This window comes from Bemisia tabaci, chromosome 8 (assembly GCF_918797505.1).
Source record: "Bemisia tabaci chromosome 8, PGI_BMITA_v3".
In the NCBI taxonomy this organism is placed as follows: Eukaryota; Metazoa; Arthropoda; class Insecta; order Hemiptera; family Aleyrodidae; genus Bemisia; species Bemisia tabaci.
Genome location: NC_092800.1, coordinates 15,748,007 through 15,769,686, shown reverse-complemented (window position 1 = coordinate 15,769,686; position 21,680 = coordinate 15,748,007). Strand labels below are relative to the sequence as shown.

The 21,680-nt window shown below is 36.9% G+C and overlaps 1 protein-coding gene across 1 annotated transcript; it reads left to right on the top strand.

The window, feature by feature from the left end:
- Nucleotides 1-2: 2 nt before the first annotated feature.
- LOC109044589 (guanine nucleotide-exchange factor SEC12) lies at nt 3-19,659 on the top strand. Its single transcript, XM_019062400.2, has 8 exons — nt 3-257; nt 1,481-1,691; nt 2,403-2,565; nt 3,411-3,588; nt 4,724-4,842; nt 11,822-12,056; nt 13,621-13,780; nt 16,249-19,659. The coding sequence occupies exons 1-8, from the start codon at nt 120-122 to the stop codon at nt 16,332-16,334; spliced, it is 1,290 nt and encodes a 429-aa protein (XP_018917945.2). The 5' UTR covers nt 3-119; the 3' UTR covers nt 16,335-19,659.
- The last annotated feature ends 2,021 nt before the right edge of the window (nt 19,660-21,680 follow it).

Below are 21,680 nucleotides of genomic sequence, written 5' to 3'. Positions count from 1 at the left end.
AACGACGTCACTTTTAGGTTATGTTTACGATAATGACGACTGTGACGACTAGTTTGAAATTTTCCGAACTTCTTTTAGTGCCGTAGAAAACTCTTTAGGTCTCCTAATTTGAATCTAGAATGTTTTCGAAAAAACCCAATGAAGGGCTACTAGCCAGAGTAAATTTCCCTCTTTTTACTGTCCAAATGTTAACTAGTCGACATGTATTAGTGGCAGGTGGAGGTGGCTCCGCAAAAACTGGAGTAGCAAATGGTTTTGTAAGTTTGTAAAGTTGTCATTCTTATTATTTTAACAGCAGACCCTACATAAACTTGAAAAGGCTCACAATTCTTTGCTCTTCCTTCATCACAACTGTCGGTGTATTTGATGCTTCTTGTAGAAGAACAATATGTCAGGTCCCGCACATCCATATCTCGTATCGCCCACTTATATAAGAGCTCGTGAGCCTCTCTTGTCTGACAAGGTAGCTCATTAAAGAAATAGTGTTAGAGAGTTACCAACACCAATTCACACAGGTTATCATTCCTGCAGGCGAGTTATGAGACCCCATTTCGCAATGGCACGGAGGGTTTGAATGCAATGCATCAATCTACGGGAGGGGCCAATATTGCGTCATGCTGGCTGTGGTCAAGGAATGGTTGGCAGGGAAGTAGATCTCTTCAAGAGATACAGTGACTGACCTTTAAGGATTGGTCTTGAGAGTAATGCTTAGGGAGATGAACTTTCTGATATATTTGGTGGTCAGGGAACGCTGGAGCTCTCATTGTGAGACAGAAATTTGGTAATTGACTTAATTCAATGAACTTTTCGTCAATCAGTTAATTGAGTTACTGGACAAGAAGAGAGCTCTTCTCAATTGTGGTGTTTCAGAATCTCTGTTGCTAATCAATCCCTTGGAGGAGAATTTAATGGGTAATTTTTCCAGAATTCTTTTCACAGAGAATTGTAGAATCTGATGGAATATTCAGTAAAATTTTTAGTGGTATGGATGCATTGACTTTCCTTACTTACAATCAATGAAATATTAGAGGAGACTCTGAAACATTGCAACCAAGAAGTGCCCTATTCGCATCCAGTGCCTCAGTTTACAGGTGATCATCCCCCTGATACCATTTTTGAATTCAGTTACATCAGACTTTAAAGGAATGAGATACTTAATAACATATCTTTGCACTACTCAGGGAGAGAAGATTATTTAAGATGAGATTTTTCAAGATAGATCTACCCTTATTTACTCCAAGATTGGTTAAGCATGCGAGTCATCCAGTGGGAAAATTATCTTAACAACTCTCTAATAGTCCAGCAAGGTAAGTAGTGATAAACTGTTGCAGTTAAACAAATCTCCAATCTCTCTTTCAAATCAACTGCATAATGTTCCAAAGGCCCTCCTTGATATGTTTTCCGTGCATAATATAATGTTGATTCGAAGGTGGTTAGTCAAGTGACTCATCATAGCTTTCTGTTTTTTGTTCTTTGCCAGGAAGTGTTTGAGCTTCACCACAATGGTCAGCAATTTTCGGCAGAGGAATGTTTGCGGCACATCACAGGTGGTAGTGTTGTCATGAACTGCTCCACTTTATGCACTTCTCGGAATACCTACCTAGTGGCAGGCCAGGAGAGCCACTGCCAGCTGTATACTGTCAATTTTAGGGTTGTTTCTGGTGAAAATTCCTTTGATAGAGAAGACACAAGTACGTAGTTCAAACCTCAATTTTCCTGTATTTAAATGAAACTCCAAATGACTAATATCAACTACCTAGGTACTTAAGTTTAATGAATTTGATTTCAGATTTTTTTGGCCGGAGACTTTTATTTCATCGCCTTAATTGTTAAGGGAAAATAGCAAACGACTGTTATTTTAGTAATTTTCCCACCAAAATTAATGCTCTCAACTATTCAAAAGACTTTTCTTGCACGTAACTATAATTTTTTTTCAACAGCTTCAACCGTTCCATTGACAAAGCAAAGAACTAAGCACCTCAGGAAGCAAAACTAATAACAAAAATCCTTGAAGAGTTTTAGTCTTCTACTTGACTTTTATCATTACTTACTCTAAGCGTTTGAATGACTAATTCCGAAAGCAACTCTATTGCGGCATTTCAAAATTTTTCCCTCCGCTTTAATATCCTGAAGAAAAACAAGTTAACTTTATTGCGTGAAATTTTCAAAAATTTTCTCAAAACAAAGAAGACAAATCCTGGGTATTTTACATAATGAATAATGTTGATTCACCTTTAAGTTGGAAAATAAAATTTCAATGGAAGTGGGCACATTGTACATCAAAAAATGATGTCCTCTAAGTTGAGCCATTGATGTCTGAAAATTTTGCCTGTTCCAGTCATCCTTGATTTTCAATGGTAATCATGATATTTCAATTTCTAATCTAGTATTTGTTGATGCAGGTAACGACAACAAAGAAGTTGAAGTACGGAAAAGGAAGAAACGAAATTCTGATTCAGCATCTGGATTCAAAGAGCATAATAGTTCAAAAGATATACCATTAGATAGTGGGAAAGTGTTAGAATTGGCCATAGAGCCTTTGAAAAGCGTCCAGACAGACTTTAGGTAAGACAGCAATCTAGGTTTCTCCTGGTTTGCACAGGTACTTCGGAATGTTTGATTTTTTTTCCCCTGCTCTTTTATGTATCATAGAATATACTCAACTTCGGCTTATTTGAAACAATTTTTGGGAAGACCGATTTTTTTTTTTTTATCTTTTTTTGTAATTTTCTTTCAGCTCTCAGCGTGCAGAAAAAGCCCAGTAAATAGACTTCTCTCTATTCTTCTCCTGTTTTCTTTTCCAATATGTACTCGTATTTTCCAGATGTTTTAAGAGGCTTTTTAAAATAGGTTTTTCATCTGTTTTTAGTCTCTTATTGTATATTTTATTCATAAATATTCAATGCAGCGTTTATTTAAATTTTGTGTTAATTCATCAAATTAAATGAACAATTTCATACGAACTTTCCTCTATCAGAATCAGCCAAACAGTCTTATTAGTTCGGATAATGCAAGGTTTAGTGTGTTCACTTTCTGAAAAATCATCTGTAAACGTGAATTTCAGGGGCTTTCCATTGGTACCAGAATGGTTTAGCTTGCATCAACCATTCTAAAGTGACAGACTCTTATAGGTGCCATGTCCATGAATATGCCCCATTTTTAAAGCTCTACCAAAGTTGAATGAGGGTTCAACAAAATGTACATCTAGGTTTTTCAACTCAGGTCACCAAGCAGTATGAGTGATCTAAATTTCATCCAATTCTGATATGTTAAACTCGTATCACTGGTCTGATTTGGCATGGAATGACCCATACATGAATATTCTCGAAATTCCTTGAGAATTGACAATATCTTCCAAGAAATAGGTTGAAATATTAATTTTTTCTTTAACCAACTGTTTCTTTTTCCAGTGATGGGGAGTCGCTACAACGTGTCGTTCGAATTAGTCATATTGGCAATCTTATGGCCACTGGCGGTACTGATGGTTATTTGAGGCTGTGGACTTTTCCTGACTTGAACAGTCTGCATAACATTCCAGCGCATTCAAAAGAGATTGATGATCTTGACTTTAGTTCAGACGAAAAATTAGTAAGACTCGTTATTTCTTTTCCATAATTTTTTTTAGTAAGTATGACCAATAAAAGACACTAGTCCTTCAGAACTGGAAGCTAAGATATTGGTAGCATGCTTAAAGGAGTGTAATACGAGCATTTTGGTGCAAAAGACACAGTCTTTGGTTTCAGTCTTTTGGTCTCAGTTGTAGTTAAAAAAAATTAGTAAAAAGCAACATCTATCATGTTTGAGGTTTGTAAATTTTTGATCATTATATAGATGTATTTATACTCAAAGGAACTATGTACAAGTGGAAAGTTGGGGTGTGCTCGTGGTGAGCTGCATAAGAAACAAAGTGGATATAGTTCCCTCTGAGAAAATGGAAAAGCGGGATTTGACATTACATCAATAGGAACGGAGCGCTAACTCATGAGCCGCGGACATATGACAAGAGCCTTGTGGACAGGGCTCATGAGTTAAAGCCGCTGACATCACTGGCGCTTTAAAATCCCCGTTCATTCTTATGGCCCTCAACCAACGAGCATACCCCATCCTTCCACTTGCACATAGTTCCATTTAGCATAAATATGTCCATATGACCTCACCCTTTGCAGGCTGATCATTGAAATTGATAAACAAAGCAATAGCTAAAGGAGACAAAGTATAAATAGAGCAATACTTTTGGTTGAAATGTGTGATATTTATAAACAGAGGGGGAAAATGATGAACTAATTATGGAGTCTCTCATGGGTTGCCGATAATGAATAAATTAATTGCCTTCTTTTATTTATCGCTACCACCTGCTTTCACCATGTTTTTTCATTCCTTTATAAAGAGTTTTCTGATTGTAAATTGTCACTAAATGATGATTTGTAGATGTCCGTGCAAATACTGTTTCCCTTGCTAGCTGTCAGCTTTAACATTGTTTTCATCTCACTTACATATCATCTGCAATAGGCTCCATATCAGAACGTATTGTCCTGCCGCAGGTAAACAAATTTTGGATAAAATTTGTCATGGTTTAAGGAGATGATGTAGGCAACTAGTAGCAAAAAATTCTCTAAGTGATCTCAAGTACATTTCTACTTCTGAAAGATTTGTGAATTTGCATTACTTTTCTTTCAGTCCTTGTACTAGTAGTGTGTGTTTTTGACGTTTCCTTCCTTTCCAGATTGCAAGTGTGGCAAAAGATGGACGTGCTGTTGTTTGGAATGTTTCCACGGGAAAAAAAGCAAAAGAATTACAGTGGGTCTTTCCGAATGGAACAAAATATCTTTGTAAGAGGTGTAGGTGTGTATGATCTTATTCTTTCACTATTTTGCCTGTCTGTAGCAAAAGAATCTCACTCTCAATAAAATTGATAGCAATCCCAAAAACAGATAAGAAGTCAGAAGCTTTGAAGCTAATATGAGTGGGCAAAGTACACTCTACTATAGGTATGGACAAATGGAATTTTAGGAAGTCGTCAAAACGCGTAGATTCGACAGTCTTCAATGATTCGACTGCGACGCCATATTGAAAACTTGTTTACTTTCTGTTCTGAGAGTGGGTCTTGTTAATTTTGTGTTATTTTTTTGTGTTCTTAGTTAAGTTTTTCGTTACTTTGAGTTTTATCAATTTTTTAAATTCATCTGATAGCTTATTGAAGCTACCAGATCTGCCAAAACCTCTTCAATAGGTCATTTTGAACTGCGTGGCAAAGACGGTATGACTTGCGATGGCCTATATTCTCAGCGCTGCCACCTTGGCACCCGTTTGTCCATAATTGTAGTAGGGTGTACCTTGATGAGTGGGTACATGAACAAATAGCTTGATTTTGGATGCATTCCTTTTTCGGAGAACTTCTCTCTGCAAGTGACACAAACCCAAGTTTTCACATGAAATTTCATGACCACAACACAATTTTTGAACGGAGTCAAGGAGTTTATCTTTGGAAAGGTCATTTTTTGACCACAAAAATTAAAAATGTAGAACATAGTTTTCTGTTAAAGTCATTTTACACTCCTGCTGTTTTCCCACCCTCATGCTTGTATAAATTTTTCAAAAACCAGGGATTTAGACAATAAAAACGGTGTAAGCTTTTCAAATCCAATAAATTGAGGACAATTTTCCAAAATGATCTCTCTTTTCCAGAGTGATCCTTGCAAAATAAGACGGCTGCTCATGGCCCCATTTTGGTGTTTCGCGCTTTTTAGTCGTGCGGCGAAGCCGTATAGACTCTAGGTTTCGCCGGAGGCTAAAAAGTGTCCACACTTTTAGGCTAAGTCCAAGAGGAGAATTTTCGAGGAACCAAGTAACATATGAGGTATTGATATCGGTCCATTTTGGCCCAATGGAGATGTTACATGTGCGAGGAATTTGCAATTTAACTGTTGATTCTTGTATAAAAGTTCGCGAGGAACACAATGGTGCCACTGGTTTTCTCTGAAATCATCTCCCAAGCTCAAAGAAAGCTCTCAAGTTGAGGCCAAAATGGAGGGGATATCCCACCTTACCCTGAGAGTCCACGTCTACATGAAGACAAACTCTCCATGCAAAGATAGGGAGCAAATACATTAGCAGGGTTGCCGTGTTTTCAGTTTTGGAGTCCCCAGATAAATTGGTAGCCGTGTCAATGTATTAGCTCCCTATCTTTGCATGGAGAGTTGGTCTTGATCTAGACTTGGACTCTCAGGGTAGGGTGGGATATTCCCTCCATTTTGGCCTCAACTTGAGTGCTTTTTTTTGAGCTGGGAGATGATTTCAGAGAAAACCAGTGGCACCATCGTGTTTCTTGTGACCTTTTACCCAAGATTCAACAGTCAAATCGCAAATTCCTCACACATGCAACATCTCCATTATGCCAAGTGGAATTTCTGATCATTTAGCCATGGTTTGGTAGCGTTTAGCAATCAACTGTGACCATAATGTAAAGAACCCACACAGGTGCCTTTCGGCGGAATGTCGCCCTATGGCATTCTTTATCATCAAGTCACTGTTGAACATTTACTGTTAAGAAGCGTTTAGCAACCAAGTATAGCCAAAATTTCCAGAACTCATACCTCAGATGTTCAAAGAGTGTTAACATGTGTCGCCAAATGGAATTTCTGATCATTTAGCCATGGTTTGGTAGCGTTTAGCAATCAACTGTGACCGTAACGTAAAGAACCCACACAGGTGCCTTTCGGTGGAATGTCGCCCTATGGCATTCTTTATCATCAAGTCACTGTTGAACATTTACTGTTAAGTAGCGTTTAGCAACCAAGTATAGCCAAAATTTCCAGAACTCATGATGTTCAAAGAGTGTTAACATGTGTCGCCAAATGGAATTTCTGATCATTTAGCCATGGTTTGGTAGCGTTTAGCAATCAACTGTGACCGTAATGTAAAGAACCCACACAGGTGCCTTTCGGCGGAATGTCGCCCTATGGCATTCTTTATCATCAAGTCACTGTTGAACATTTACTGTTAAGAAGCGTTTAGCAACCAAGTATAGCCAAAATTTCCAGAACTCATACCTCAGATGTTCAAAGAGTGTTAACATGTGTCGCCAAATGGAATTTCTGATCATTTAGCCATGGTTTGGTAGCGTTTAGCAATCAACTGTGACCGTAATGTAAAGAACCCACACAGGTGCCTTTCGGCGGAATGTCGCCCTATGGCATTCTTTATCATCAAGTCACTGTTGAACATTTACTGTTAAGTAGCGTTTAGCAACCAAGTATAGCCAAAATTTCCAGAACTCATGATGTTCAAAGAGTGTTAACATGTGTCGCCAAATGGAATTTCTGATCATTTAGCCATGGTTTGGTAGCGTTTAGCAATCAACTGTGACCGTAATGTAAAGAACCCACACAGGTGCCTTTCGGCGGAATGTCGCCCTATGGCATTCTTTATCATCAAGTCACTGTTGAACATTTACTGTTAAGAAGCGTTTAGCAACCAAGTATAGCCAAAATTTCCAGAACTCATACCTCAGATGTTCAAAGAGTGTTAACATGTGTCGCCAAATGGAATTTCTGATCATTTAGCCATGGTTTGGTAGCGTTTAGCAATCAACTGTGACCGTAATGTAAAGAACCCACACAGGTGCCTTTCGGCGGAATGTCGCCCTATGGCATTCTTTATCATCGAGTCACAGTTTAATAGCGTAAATAAGCAACCAACGGTGGCCAAAATGTCAAGACTCCAAACTGGTGCTTTTTGCTGAATTTCGCCCAATAGGATCTTTGATGATTTATCAGTAATGGTTGATGTTTATGTTGAATAATTATTACTGTCTGAAAGTGAATCCTGTGGGAGAATATTATAGGGTTGGTTCAAACAAGTTTTAGAATTTTTTTCCTTAGCGCTAATGGACCCTAAGGGACAACTTCAATTCATCGAACTAAAAGTTTTCAATGTTCATAACCATTTTTTAACTGTCAGAACTCTCTAGACCACATTATATTCATGATGAATTTAAAGAATATCGCTGTCAAAAGTTGAGTTCTCCTTCAATTTAGCACTTTTTGTCATTACCTTAAAGACCATACGGAAAGTGCTAAATCTACGGAAAACTCAACTTTTCACAGCGATATTCTTCAAATTTATCATGAATATAATGTGGTCTAGTGAGTTCTGACATTTAAAAATGGGTATGAACATTTAAGGCTTTATTTTCCTTGAATTTAAGTGGTTTTTCAGGGTCTACAGTAAGAAAAAAAAGTCTAAAACACGTTAAAAGTTACTTGAACCTACCCTATAATGTTGAGCTATGACTTCAACTTTCATGAACCCTTACTTGTGCCTTTCAGCTTGATTTCGTTAAATGGAATTATTTATGATTGAAGTCGTGGTTGAGTTTACTATGCTGATAAAATATCATTGGAAACTTTAGGTTTCACCATCATAGTCTTCTAAAAATAACCATCAGCATTACTGCACCAACCAAAATCTAGCCCAAAAAAAAAAATAATTCGGCTGAAAAAGTGGGAGAAGTTGGGATGTGCAGTCTCAAAATAAAAATACCTAGCTGTGATTGGACATAGCTTTGCTTTCATTGAGACTTTCAAATTTTATGAATAAAAAACAGTAAGCGTTTAGCAAAAACAGTTAGTTTTGTCCTTACCCGTAGACCATACAAAAAGAGCTAAATTGAAGGAGAACTTAGCTTTTGACAGCGATGCTCTTCAAATTTTTCATATACCTATACAATGTGTTCTAGTGAGTTTGGATGGTAACAAATGGTCAGGAACATTTAAAGCTTTATTTTCCATGAATGTAAGTTGTCGTTCAGGATAGATTCTGACGACTAGATCCTTACTAGAGTAAGGAAAGAAAGTCTAAAATTGTTAAAAGTCACAGTAAAACGCGAAAAAAGAAAAAATTCGGAAAAGGAAGTCAAATTTACATAATTATTAAATTAACATAAAAATTTCGTAAAAAATATTGGAAATTACGAACAAATGTATTTACGTAAAAACTGTATTAAAAAGAAAGTTAATTTTAATTAAGAAAAATAATCTTGGTAAATCAATTTCTCACGTAAATTTGACTCAAAATTCATTTAAAAAACAGGGCTGGATTTACCTACTTGCCGCCCATGGGCCGGATTTACCTACTTGCTGCCTATGGGCCACCTGTATTTTGCCGCCCCCTTCTCATTCGTTTCGAAACATCAATAAAAAACAACTTAATCGGCCCGAAACAGTAACAGAGAAACAACTTAAAACGGGACTAAGGCCGCAAATAATAAAAAGAAACACATAAAATATAATAAGAAACCCGGGACGTTTCGCAGGGATCACACCCGCATTTTCAACCGGCAAAACAAGAAAAATTAAAAGAAAGGACACTATGCCCCTCACTACTAGCAAAAGTTCGCACGGAACTTTGCGCGAAAGTTAAGTTCCGTAAACCTATCTATGTGTGAACAAGGCCTTCCATTTGTAAGAAATGAAGGTACATAAAAATTATGCAAGAACAAACATAAGTGTGGTTTAATAATTTTAACTTCCGCTGACGCGCCGCGCTGACCGCACTGTGTTTGGCACAATGCGTGAAGTATTCGTACAGTCTTGTAGGCGTTATGCGTATCACGCCGACCGCCGCACAGTGGATTGAGTCAATTAGAGGGGTTGGACATGAAATTTTTGACAAAAACTGCAAATGTTGATGTTTATTTCGTCACATTTTAAAGTTCAAGGGGTGATACTGGAAGAAAATATCACGAGAAAACCAGTGGAACAGCTTGCAGAACATTAGGTTCTTGTATAAACGGAGTTCTGAGCGTTTTAAGTTCCCAAATTTTTTCCGACCTCTCTCATTGACTCGATTCACCGTGCGCCGCGCTGAGGGCTTCTCCTTTTTATCTCAAGTCCCCATCATCACTGCTGCACCGCTCCATGCCAAATTGCGTGTTTAGTTTCTCTCTTAACTCGACTAATTAAAAGTGCTGTCTCTTGTGTCACCGAAAGACGCTTTCTCGTTTGTAATTTTTTTTTTCTGAATCCGATTTTTTTTAAACCTACATTTTAAAAAAATGCAAAATTTGCCGCCCCCTGCGTTAAGAAATGAGAGATGCTGTTCTTTATTACCCAATGCATCTGACGAGTTTTTCAATTCAAAAAGGAACGTATGACACTCCACAAATAAATCACGTTTGAAGTGCAAACCGGAAAAAACACGATTTGTCAAAAGTATTCATTAAGTATTGCACTTTCCACAGAAGCATGTTGCACAAAAATGTCACTGTAACGACTTCCGGATATGGTTGCGACCAACTTAAGGCTCAAAATTTTGATTTGTTCGCTCCCTAAAAAAAATGGTCCATCTCTGTAACTGTGCTCACCGAAACTGACATAGAGGCCGGGCCGGGCCGGCCAGGGTCACAGGCCGTCCGTGGTCCCGGGGGGGGGGGGGGGGGGAAGGACATTGTTCAGGGTTGAAATCCCTCCTCTTATTTAATTGTTTTTTTAAATAAACCTATGCTAGGACACTATCCCTGAATAACAAACAGACCAATTTGGCTGCAATGCACCGAGCCCTGCACGTGTGAACTTGAGTCATTCGTTTTTACGACTTTTCCGAGGGTCGGTGGCCGCTAGCCTAGCGGGACCGCTGTGAGGCTCGGCCGCGATTGCAGCCTTGGGCCCCCCTTTGAGACCCGCTCGAATGAGGCTCAATAATTTGGGTTCGGGCTTCGGGTGCGATTATTCTATCGTCTAGCGACTGGTCACTACGCGGCCCAACCCCTCGAAGACGCTCCGCGCCACCTGACTATCGATATTTTAGACCAAAATATTGTATCGATATTTCAACGTTTATTTATCGTCCGTATCGATACATTTATCTCCAGAAATATCGAATCGATTTTTCTTTTTTTCTTCTGCTGAGTTGTGTATTTTACACCTCGGAAAATCGGAAATTATGGTCAATTTTTCATAGTTCGAATTTCGGATTTCGCTGGCCAGGTTGTACAGACCTACGTCACAGGGTAAACAAACCTCAAGATGCAAATACCTCCTTTTTTTTCTCTATGTAGGTATAGGACTTTTCGCGTGGCTGCTCGACGGTTTGTTAATCTGTGGAGGTTAAGCTACATTCACGCGTCGCAAGCAACCTGGCGCGTCTGCTTCTTGCTACTGCGAGCGCGCCTTCATTTCCTCCCGCACGCAACAAGGACAACCGCGATGATAAAGAATTCCATTCGGCGAAATTGAGCCGAGAGCAGGCACCACGAGTATATACATATGGGTTATTTTAGTGATGGGTGGGATTTTATTTAAAATTCCTATGAATCCTAGGTTTAGTATTTACTGTAGTAAACAATTATCAATTATTCCATCACTTCTTCGGATTATTTATTTTTAATCAATCTATATTCATGTGAAGTGTAGCTCATCTGCATTTTTCTTTCCCTGGAACCTAAATGTATATTATGAATTTGAATCCATCAGAAACTAAGTCAGTCAAAATCAAATTTAACTACATACGAAGTGAAAACGATTTGTACTTCGCAAATCAAAGTGATAGTTAAAGCAACCAAACTGTGTCAGAAATGTTCCCAAATTACTGGGTAAGGCTTTTATCAGCTCATCATCTGATCCAATAATTTTAATTTTGGCATTTCATTCGGCATGTCGCCGCACGACTTCTATGATACTCAAAGTCTCACATATATAATTTGAAAGGGGGGGTCTGGGGGGGCGGCGCCCCTCAGCAGGTAGCTTTTGCTACCTTCTTTTAGTCAGGTAGACTCAACTTTTCTGCTTTAATTTACTATCTTATTCCCCAATTTTTGTTTCAGGTTTGGCGTAGTTGAAGATAAGAAGGAAATAATTAGGTTATTCATTTTGACGAATCCTGTCGGCAAAGGCCCGTCTTTTATTCAGCAGTGGGATGCCTTAAGTGGTGAATTGACAAAATCTGCTGGACTTAGTGAAAGTGGTAGCGCTCTGGCTGTCAGAAATGATGGTAGATTTGTTGCTGTTGGAACAATGTTTTCTGGTTCTGTGCATATATTTGTGGCATTTAGTTTACAGGTGATCATTTTTTTTTAGAGAATTTCTGGCACTTTTGACAAGTAAGAAAAAATGTAATAGTCAACTATTTCTGATTGACTTTTTGAACTGGAGAATACGTTTATTCTGATCTGTTCATAATCGCCAAAAACCAGGTTCACCATGAGAGAAATGTAAGGAAACCTAACTTTGTGAAGTCGATCTTTAAAATAGGTAATCATTAGTCTTTCTGACGTATGATTCCAATCATTTCAAAGCCCTTGTTTTTTCCTTCTTTAGAAAAATAGGCCAAAAAAGCTTTAAAACAATTTTAAGCATTTGTTGATAATTACTGACAGCCCTCAAAATGTTTTCTGTTTGGCATACCTTTTTATGTTACTTTTGCGGGTAACCTGGTTTACTGCAGCTATGATTAAAGTGCCGGTAGGCATGTGGCAAACTTGAAAGTGCGTAGTTTGGACTGTGCAAATTGTGCACTACGTAGTGGACTTAAGGTATATGATATATTCATCGTTATTTTAGTTTGATTTTATCTTCCTGAGGTCCAGTTACTCTTCTGAATCTAGTATCTTGTGTGCAAAAGGTCTGTTTTAAGCATATCCTTTTCTCCTAACACAATTGTTGACACAATGACAGCAACAATTGACAGAGAAAGTTCATCCCCCTATAAATAATCTTCTGATAACATCTGGACTTTTTTAAGCAACCTAGATCTAGCAAACCAAAAGGAATTTTGAAAAAAGTATGCATTTGCCAAAGTAGTGATAGACCTTCGTTTTTGTCTGTCGTTTCTCAAAACGCTCCTGATTGATAGATCCCTTCCCCTTTATTACGTCTAATTGGACTCCATTTTGCAGGGAGGAACCACTATCGCAGGCTCATCCCTAAGAGCACCTATTTGGGTAGGGAAACTGAGTAGCATGTAAGCTTTCTCTAACATGAGCCAGGAATAATGCTAAAAGGAGCTATGCTGCATACAAACCCAATACATACAGTTCCTTTTAGCATGAATATGTCCCACTATTCATAAATTATGCTCTCTCAGAGATATATTAATTTTGAGCTAATGACAGGAACATTCATGCAAAGTTCTGTAATAGTCTTTGGGTCCTGTGCATTTTCTCTCTTTTCTGTTCATTTGTCAGGGTGTCTAGCATCAGGAAAAACCGGAAAATATCAGGAATTTTGGTCGAACAGGAAAATCGGAAAAATCGGGCGTTTTATCAGAAATTTTTCTTACGCAAATCTCCTCAGCGGAGAAGTCTTACTGCTTTTTGCCTACCGTGCCAGGAGTCGTTGCGCCGTCTTTGTTTCCGATAATTTCTCACCCTTTAACTTAACTTTATCAGAAAATTTAGTTTCCGCATGCATTTATGCAATTAATATAGTTTTTTACGAGAAAAATCAGGAAAATATTCGGTTTTTTCAAAATTAAAAAATGCTAGACACTCATGTTTGTGATCGCTTGCTCCTTCAAAGCTGGACATTCTATTCCCAAAGGTCCACATCATTCAAATTCACTTTGGTGTCCATTTAATTGTTCCGGTCTATCCAAAATTATCTAATTATTGTTTTTTCCTTTCAGCAAGTTCTTTTGGTAAGGCACGTCCATGACATGTTTGTGACCGGATTAGAATTTTTGCCGGTGCAGCAGGATAGTTCCAGCTCTGTTTCCCCTGTGGAGGCAGCAGTGCTTAGCATATCTGTTGACAACAAAGTTTGCATTCACAGCCTCCCATTTAGAAGTAAGTTATTCTATAGTGTCCATCAATATCATTGATAAAATCTAATGCACTTGATTTGTTGCAATTGTGTGGCAAAAATTTCATTGTATTTAAAATAGACCGATTTTAACCAAAACGCTCCAAGTTGCAACAAGTTTGAACAGAGAAGAGGTCAGAAGTTTTATTTGTCCTTAAGATTTATTGTTACGGACAAAGTTTAATGGCTGTTTTCCTGTTCAAAATATTTTTTCTCAACTTTGATCTTTTGACAGGAGAACATTTTATGGTTAGTTAAATTCAAAACTACTCTTAAATCATTTTTTCCGAAATCGACTTCGTCCATTTAAAGTTATTACAGTTTTTCCATGCTTATATCTGTATTTTAGGGATTTAAATTCCAGAAAGATCTCAATAAAAGCTGTAATATTTGTATCTCTGCTTACGGTTTTTCTGTCATGCTGAAAAAAAATTGAGCCACTTACAACTTTTTCTTTGGAATTTTATAGAGTGTCTTTTATTTAAAACTCAATTTTGATGAAAATGGCTTCACTGAAAACTTGGCCACTTCATAAATGAGTTACTTTTCACATAAGCGTTTGCAAATTTTTTTTTTTCACTTTCCTCAAAGCCCATTTATCGTGTACCTCAAAATTTTGTAGTGTTTATTTTTCATCTTCCCCCAGAATAGAATTTCGTTGAAAATTGGCTTGAATTTGTTTGAGAGTCCTTTAGAAAAATAGAACAAACATTAGCTCAGTTTGAAAACAGTGCAATGAATGTAACAAGTTTTGAATTTTGCATTCTCAATTGGACTTCATTTTGCAATTAGGAACTTCAATGTCTGACACATCCGTAAAAACACTTAACTTAGGAAAACCAATGGTCTATACAATCAATTCAAACCGAGCCAGAAATCATAGTTCTGAATTGCAAAATGTAGTCCAATTCACCCCACCTAGGTTGCTGCTCTCAGGAAAAACGCTGTATGAACCTTCGGCTGTTGCCAAATTTACTTTGATTAAACACAGATTTTCTAGGAAACTCGTGAATATTCTTCTTCTAAGTTTCCAGTGAAATTTTCTCGCAATTTGATCTAATTCATTTGAAGCTTTCAAGCAAACGTAGCAATGGTGAAACTCCCAAATCATGTATCTCAGTTTGCAACGTTGTTGACTTCACATGTATTCTATTTTTCGAATGGAAAACTATTCATCGGCAATTCTTCAAAACTACCGCAATATTTCCTCTGTAAGTGAAGAAAATTCTGTGAAAACTTCATGAAATGATGTTGATTTATTCCTTCGTTAAAATATAAATTGGACGTATTTCTACCAAACAGACCTATGTGGAAGTGAGAAATATGGGGTGTGCTCGTTAGTTCTCTTGCGTAAGAGTGAATGAGAATAATAAAGCGCCAGTGACGTCAGCGGCAATGAGGGAGCGGGAGCGGAACGAGGGCAACGTCGTCGGGACGCTTTAACTCATGAGCCCTGTCCACAACGCTTTCTTGCCCTGCCCGCGGCTCATGACTCCCGCATCCAGTTGACACATAGGTCTGTTTGATAGAATGCAATATCCCGCTTTTCCAATTCTTCAAAAGGAACCACGCCCACTTTTACATTGCTTCTTATGCAGATTTATAGAGCACACCCCATCTTTCTCACCTCCACATAGGTCTGTTTGGTAGAAATACGTCCAATTAGGAGCGGAGATTTAAAAACACCGCAAACAAAATACGAAGTTTGGGAGTTTCAACATTGATATTCATAATTCATGGTGTCGAGCATCAGAATTTTCTGGGTTCTATCAGGATTTGAGGTCAATCAGGATTTAATCCCAATTTCATCAGGATTTGAGGAAAACTCAGTCGTAAAATCAGGATTTGAGAGAAGTTGACCGTTCGATCCGATTATTTAATCAAGATATTTTTGTGAAGTTACATTCGCCTTGCGTGAAGTCAGGATTTGATCAGGATTTGGATAAATTATGAAATCAGAATTTGGCGGTCAAAAATCAGGAAAAATCAGGATTTCATCAAGATTTCCCAAAATGAAAAAAAACTAGACACCCTGTAATTGGACCGAGCTCATCAGAAAGGAACTAACCCACATTAAGTTGAAACTGAGGAAAAGAGGTTTGAAGTTTTTATCCCTGGGTAAGGCTCCATGTAGAGAATAAACTTCAACCCCTCTCCTAGCAAACTAATTTCGTTTTTTTTCGACTTATAGTTTTTGGCAGGAGAAAGTGTACAGCTAGGGGAACTCAAAAACATTCTCAACTCGATTTTTTCGAAAATGTGGGTTTGTTCCTTTCTGATAAACGCGGTCCAATTTCACTTCAAAATATGTACTTCATTGGGAGAAATTTGGCAACATCCAAAAGTCAATATGGCGTTTCTCTTTAGCATGGCAGTTTGTTTGTCACAGGTAGTCTGTTTAAAATATGGATTTTTTAAGTATGTCGGTCTAAAAATAGTGTTCATGTTTCAGGATCTCTGCCTCTTTGGGTGTTCCTGCTCATGATGGTCATCGTCTTGTTCAGCTCGTTTTTCCTCTGTTGTTTCTTTGGCTTGTGATACAGTCAAGAAGCCTGGATAATAAGTCTCACTTTTGATAAGTTGTCCAAGTCATCAAGTTCAGATTAAATAATATCTCAAGTTCGACAGGTTAATGAGCCACTATACAAGGTTCGAATTCAAGCATTGCAACACATGTATTCTTGTCAAAATTTAAAAATTTTAGAGCTCAACTTTCTTGTGTAAAACAAGCGTTTTTTGTGTTGTGAATTCAAACTTTTTGCTTGCCCAATAATTAGAATCCTCTTGAATAAAATTGGGCTCTATGCGGATTTCAAAGTACTTTACAACTAAGTGATATCTCAGTGTGCTGAATTGTCCTGGGCAAGTTAACACGCATCATGAATCTGAGGAATAAAGACATTTTTGAGAAGCCCCAACTTCAGTCATCTGTCAGACTTTCCTTCCGATTGCTGGTTGAACCCGAGGCGGTAAAAGTTCTTTTTGGAAGTGGAAACTTTGAATTAGCTTCTCCAAATGTAAACAACAAGCACTATTTTCTTATTTTTAGGTTGATCTCGTAAATTTTCACTTCGCAATATTTTCGATCAAATTTTGATCTGAAAACATCTTTTGTGATGCTTTAAATCGTAATGTGTTTATTGGTTCACTATCGAACCTCAGTCAATTGTTTATCAATTTCTGAGAGTTGGAAATGATCAATATCCTCAGTGCTACAAGGGACCGCATGATATTCTTAACCTTAAAGGAACTTAAACGCCCCTTTTCATCAGGAATTTTTCTCTAATTGTGAATCTCAATTTTCTATAAGAATTGTTTTGCACAGGCCACCAGATTCTTGTCAACTGAGAGAAACAGCCAACACTTATCTTAGCAAAACTTAATGATTCATGGGATGTTTTGGATTTCCACTCTTTATTTATTGATCAAGGTTGCCAGATGAGCCATCGACTGTGATTCAACAATATTAAGATACATCGTTTTTTGGAAAGCCATTTTAATGGCTCTCTCCAGCAAACGTCTGAACTGGATAACAAGTTATTATGCATTTCGTTTTCAAATTCAAGCCTCTGTATGCATATTGAGGTAGCTTGTCGCGCCTTTCTAGTAGAAATTTTAATCTCGAGCCAAAATTATTTTAAAAAGAAAGAAAAGTTCCATTCAATTTGAATGATCAAATCTATTTCATTCAAATTTTAATAATTTGAAGTATCAATCCTAATTTAAGTGACAAACGGTACTAAGTTCCAACACAAACCATTGTAATTTTCCGTTTCAGAGCACTGATAGATTCTATCACAACTGTTACAATATGTAAGTTACATTCAATTTTTAATATTGTTAATTTATTTTGGGAAGCAATCTACCCCCTTTTTTCAACAACTCATTAACAAAGAGATTATCTTATCAGTTTTCTGGAGAAAAAAATTTTCCTAAGGAAAAGCTTGTTGAAAAAATTGGTGGGTATTGGGAATGAATTGAAGTCATTTTCAAGTTCAGTCAACTGTTCTGGGAGCCTCTATGATTTTACATTGCTGCCTGTAGACTCATAGTTTTGGTCCCAGTACAAATTGTTCATCTCTGTGAACTAAAATACATGCTGACTAGGTGTCTCCTGTCAACAAGCATTATGGGATATGAATCATTGCATTCATCTTTGAGAAATATTTGTTGTTTGTTTTTTATCTTGGTTTATATCTTGTTCACATTTTAGTCAAGCAATTGGATCATCGATTTGCTTCTTGATCATTGATCATAACTTTTTGTAGTTACGTATCAGAATCACTTTTTTTTTATTTTTTTTTTTTAATTTATTCATTTTACAGGTTGTAGTTATTCTATTTTAGGGGCTAGGGTTATTCTATAGGGCTAACTTTAAAGAGAGTTTTTTTGCTCTTAAATTACCAGCAGGCAAAAATCAAACAAATTGGAAGTTACTTGCACAAGTTCTCTAGCAATCAATTCTCTATGCCAAAGTGTGACTTTTTTGTTGTAATACTTTATTGTTCAAGTCATCAGGAAAGGGTTTACACTGGCAAAGCCCCCTCCCATTTTTCATTAATTTTTACTCTTTTGTGGCTTTGTATGGATAGAAAGTGTTAACATACCCTCTTGTATCCAATTTAATTTTGTTAATTTGTTGCTCTAACTGTTGAAACTAGTAGAATCAATCGCCAAATTATTCGCATTCCTTTTTACCTAGTAATTTTTTTTTGCATGCGCAAATAATCCAGTATAATTATTGCATTTTTCTGCCATCAGGAAGTTTTAAATGTGCAGGAAATTTGTGATAAATTTTAATGGTGCATTTGTTTATTTAAAAGATAATTTCATCGGCAAAATGAAATGGAGAACAATCAGTGGTTGAAAAGATTTAAGTAATAATCTGTGTCTTTTATATAAAGAGCCTCTGATCGAGTGATCCTGCTTATACTCAGACTATTCCCTTGTTCCTTTTAAAATTCTTCTAGAAATTCCCCTTCTAAAAATTCTTGTTTGGTGTTCGTCTGTTTTTCACCTTGCTCAACTCAGTTTTCTCATTAAATAGGTTTCGTACGATGTAAATGAATCATTGGTTAGTAGAAGGGCATTTTTCGTTTGTAATGTTTCAGAATCTCTGCTGCAAATTATATTGTAGAGATGGAACATGGGACGAATTTTCTGAAATTTTCTGTTCAGAGCGTTTGCATAATTATGAAGAATATTCGGTAAAATTGTTGACAAATTACTTTAATTTGCTGTCAGCAAAATGGATGAGACCTTATTGGAGATTCCAAGACACTGTAACTGAGAAGTGCTCTTTCTGCATTCAGTGCTTATTAGATTATAACAATGATTTATGAACTTATATGATTTACAGCACAGAAAAATGTGATGAAACTCTCCAAAATTGTAGCGCTCTGAGTTGCTGCTTTTATTCTATAATTTTTTTTTTATGAAAAAGAACAAGCTGACTTAATTGGTCAAAATTTACATCGGATATTCGACACACAGCATAAAGATCTTGAAGTTTTTTTCAAAAAGAGGTGTTGATCAGTTATTGTTTGAAAATTAAAATAAGTTCAGCAATCAGAAATTTTTCAATTTTTGATGTGTTCTCTGAGTTCAAAACTGACAAAATGAAAGGGGAATGTTGACTGGACGTGTAGTAATTTTATTGGATTTTGTCCTCTGCATCCCTTATATTTAGAGTTGTAGTTTGAAGGGGTGATCCGCTCCTTTTCTAAATGAATACATCTTTGTTATGACATGTTTTTTTTAAGTCGCTGTATCATTTGTATATAATTTCCTTTTCCAAAGTTTTTATCAATGTTAGAAAGTTTGTTGGTTATTTAAAGATTAAAAGTGCATAGTACAGCTGCAATCCACTGTTTTATTCCTCTATATACTAACCTACGTTTTTACTTATCTATATGAATAATATTTGGAACGAGTAGGGGCTGATTTCAAATAATACAGTTCAAGACTATTCAGAATTAAGTACACATTGATTTATAGTCAAAATATTTCGTCTGCCGTGAGAGGAATGTATCTCGCCCATGCTGTTTCAGTATGTCCACAAACATTGTATTTTTTTATAGCGCAAATCTGTTTGAAAATTACAGGGTCTTTTTTCATATTGCGGTAAAGGAAAATCACAAGAAATTTAGGAAAATATAAGGGACAGCTCTCTCATATGCAAGTAAAATTTAAGTTAGAAATACTGGAACAGCCCAATGGAGACTCCTTTTTCCAACGTTCTGTTTTGCAGGAAATGGCCACTCAGTAAATTTCATGTTATCAAAAAATATTTTTTTTGTCCAATGTATTCTCTTAAATTTATTTCAACTGAAAATAAAGGTAATTACCACAAAGATCATTGAGATTTGCAAGGGAGGTGTAAACACCAGATTTATAAGCTCAGTAATCACATATTTGGACCTGTATTTTTATATAATATTGCAGTGAGACGTCAGAAAAGTTAAAGACAGTGCTCGATCCTGATGAAAGGTCACAGTGATTCTCTTATATCTGTAAAAGGCCTTTTTTCCTCTCACAGGCTCAGTATGATAGGGTTGATATCCCTGATGACTTTTTATGCAGTTACTCATAATATCAATGGCCAAAGGGCGAAATCACGTATCTCAATTTTCAACATTACAGACTTCTTGTCATTCTTTATTTACTACATGGACAACTACTTAACGTAAGTTCTTGAAAAGTGCCTTGATTTTTCTGCTCTCTCAGCAGAATATTTGGACGTATTTCTGCCAAACGGAACTATGTGCATTAAGACATGAGCCTTGAGACCCATGAGAGTAAATGCATAACAGGGCTCACGTCATAATGCATACAGTTCCGTTTGGCAGAAATACGTCCATTTTGCACAAACAAGCTATGAAGTTGGCTTGTTCATCTTTGAAAAAAATAAAATAAGAGCGGAGATTTTGAAACACCACAGTGGAGATGCGTAGTTTTGCACTTCAGCCATTGATATCAATTTTAAATAATTGATAGAATTCCACAAAATGGGACTTAAATGACAAGATAGCCTACCCAGCATTTCGTCAGTGTAAGTCCTTAACCACGTTTCTCGGTTTGCGACGTTGCAGACTTCCTGTCATACTTCATTTTTCAAGTGGATAACTATTCAACCGCAATTTCTCAAAACTGCCGTGATTTTTCTTCTCTGTGCGAAGAAAATTCTGCAACTGCAAGGAATGGTGTCAATTTGTTCTCCTTTAAGAAAGTAATATAGAGACGGAGATTTTCAAACACCGGTCAACGAGATACGTTGTTGCGGACTTAAGCCGTCGATTTTCTCCTATGCTGAATAATTTGACCTCATACTTCAAGTCATTTTTTGCCCGACTCCATGGCTCACGCGAAAATAGGTTTTTTTCTGTGTGTTTGCTGATCATTACTGGAGGCAATTTGTGAGAAGAACCTCATCATGAAATGCTCAGTCTCAGTGGCTCAGAAGAAAAAAAAAAAAAAAAAATAAATAATACATTCTATAGGAAGCATGAAAATCCATTAAAGAAATCTATTATTCAAACTAATCTCTTCATTAACTATTAGGCTGATCGAAAGGAACGTGAAAGAAATAAAAGTGATGAAGTAGGAAAAGCAATGGTAGTACCCTTGTCCTTTCTCTCTGTGGGTAAGTACGTTGAAAAAACTACCACTACTCTTCTGAAAAAAACTCATTTCAGACAAGGCAATAAGAGTCAACTTATATATTTTAATATTTTTGGCATGTTTAATTAAGCATCTATACTTACCGCCGTTTTCAAAAATCATAATACACCTAATCGAATGCTATCTCAATATTTTGAAACTGCACATCTGTTCTGCGAGAACATAAAGGTTCTGCCAAGCGGAATCCATGGCTTCCCCTCCCCT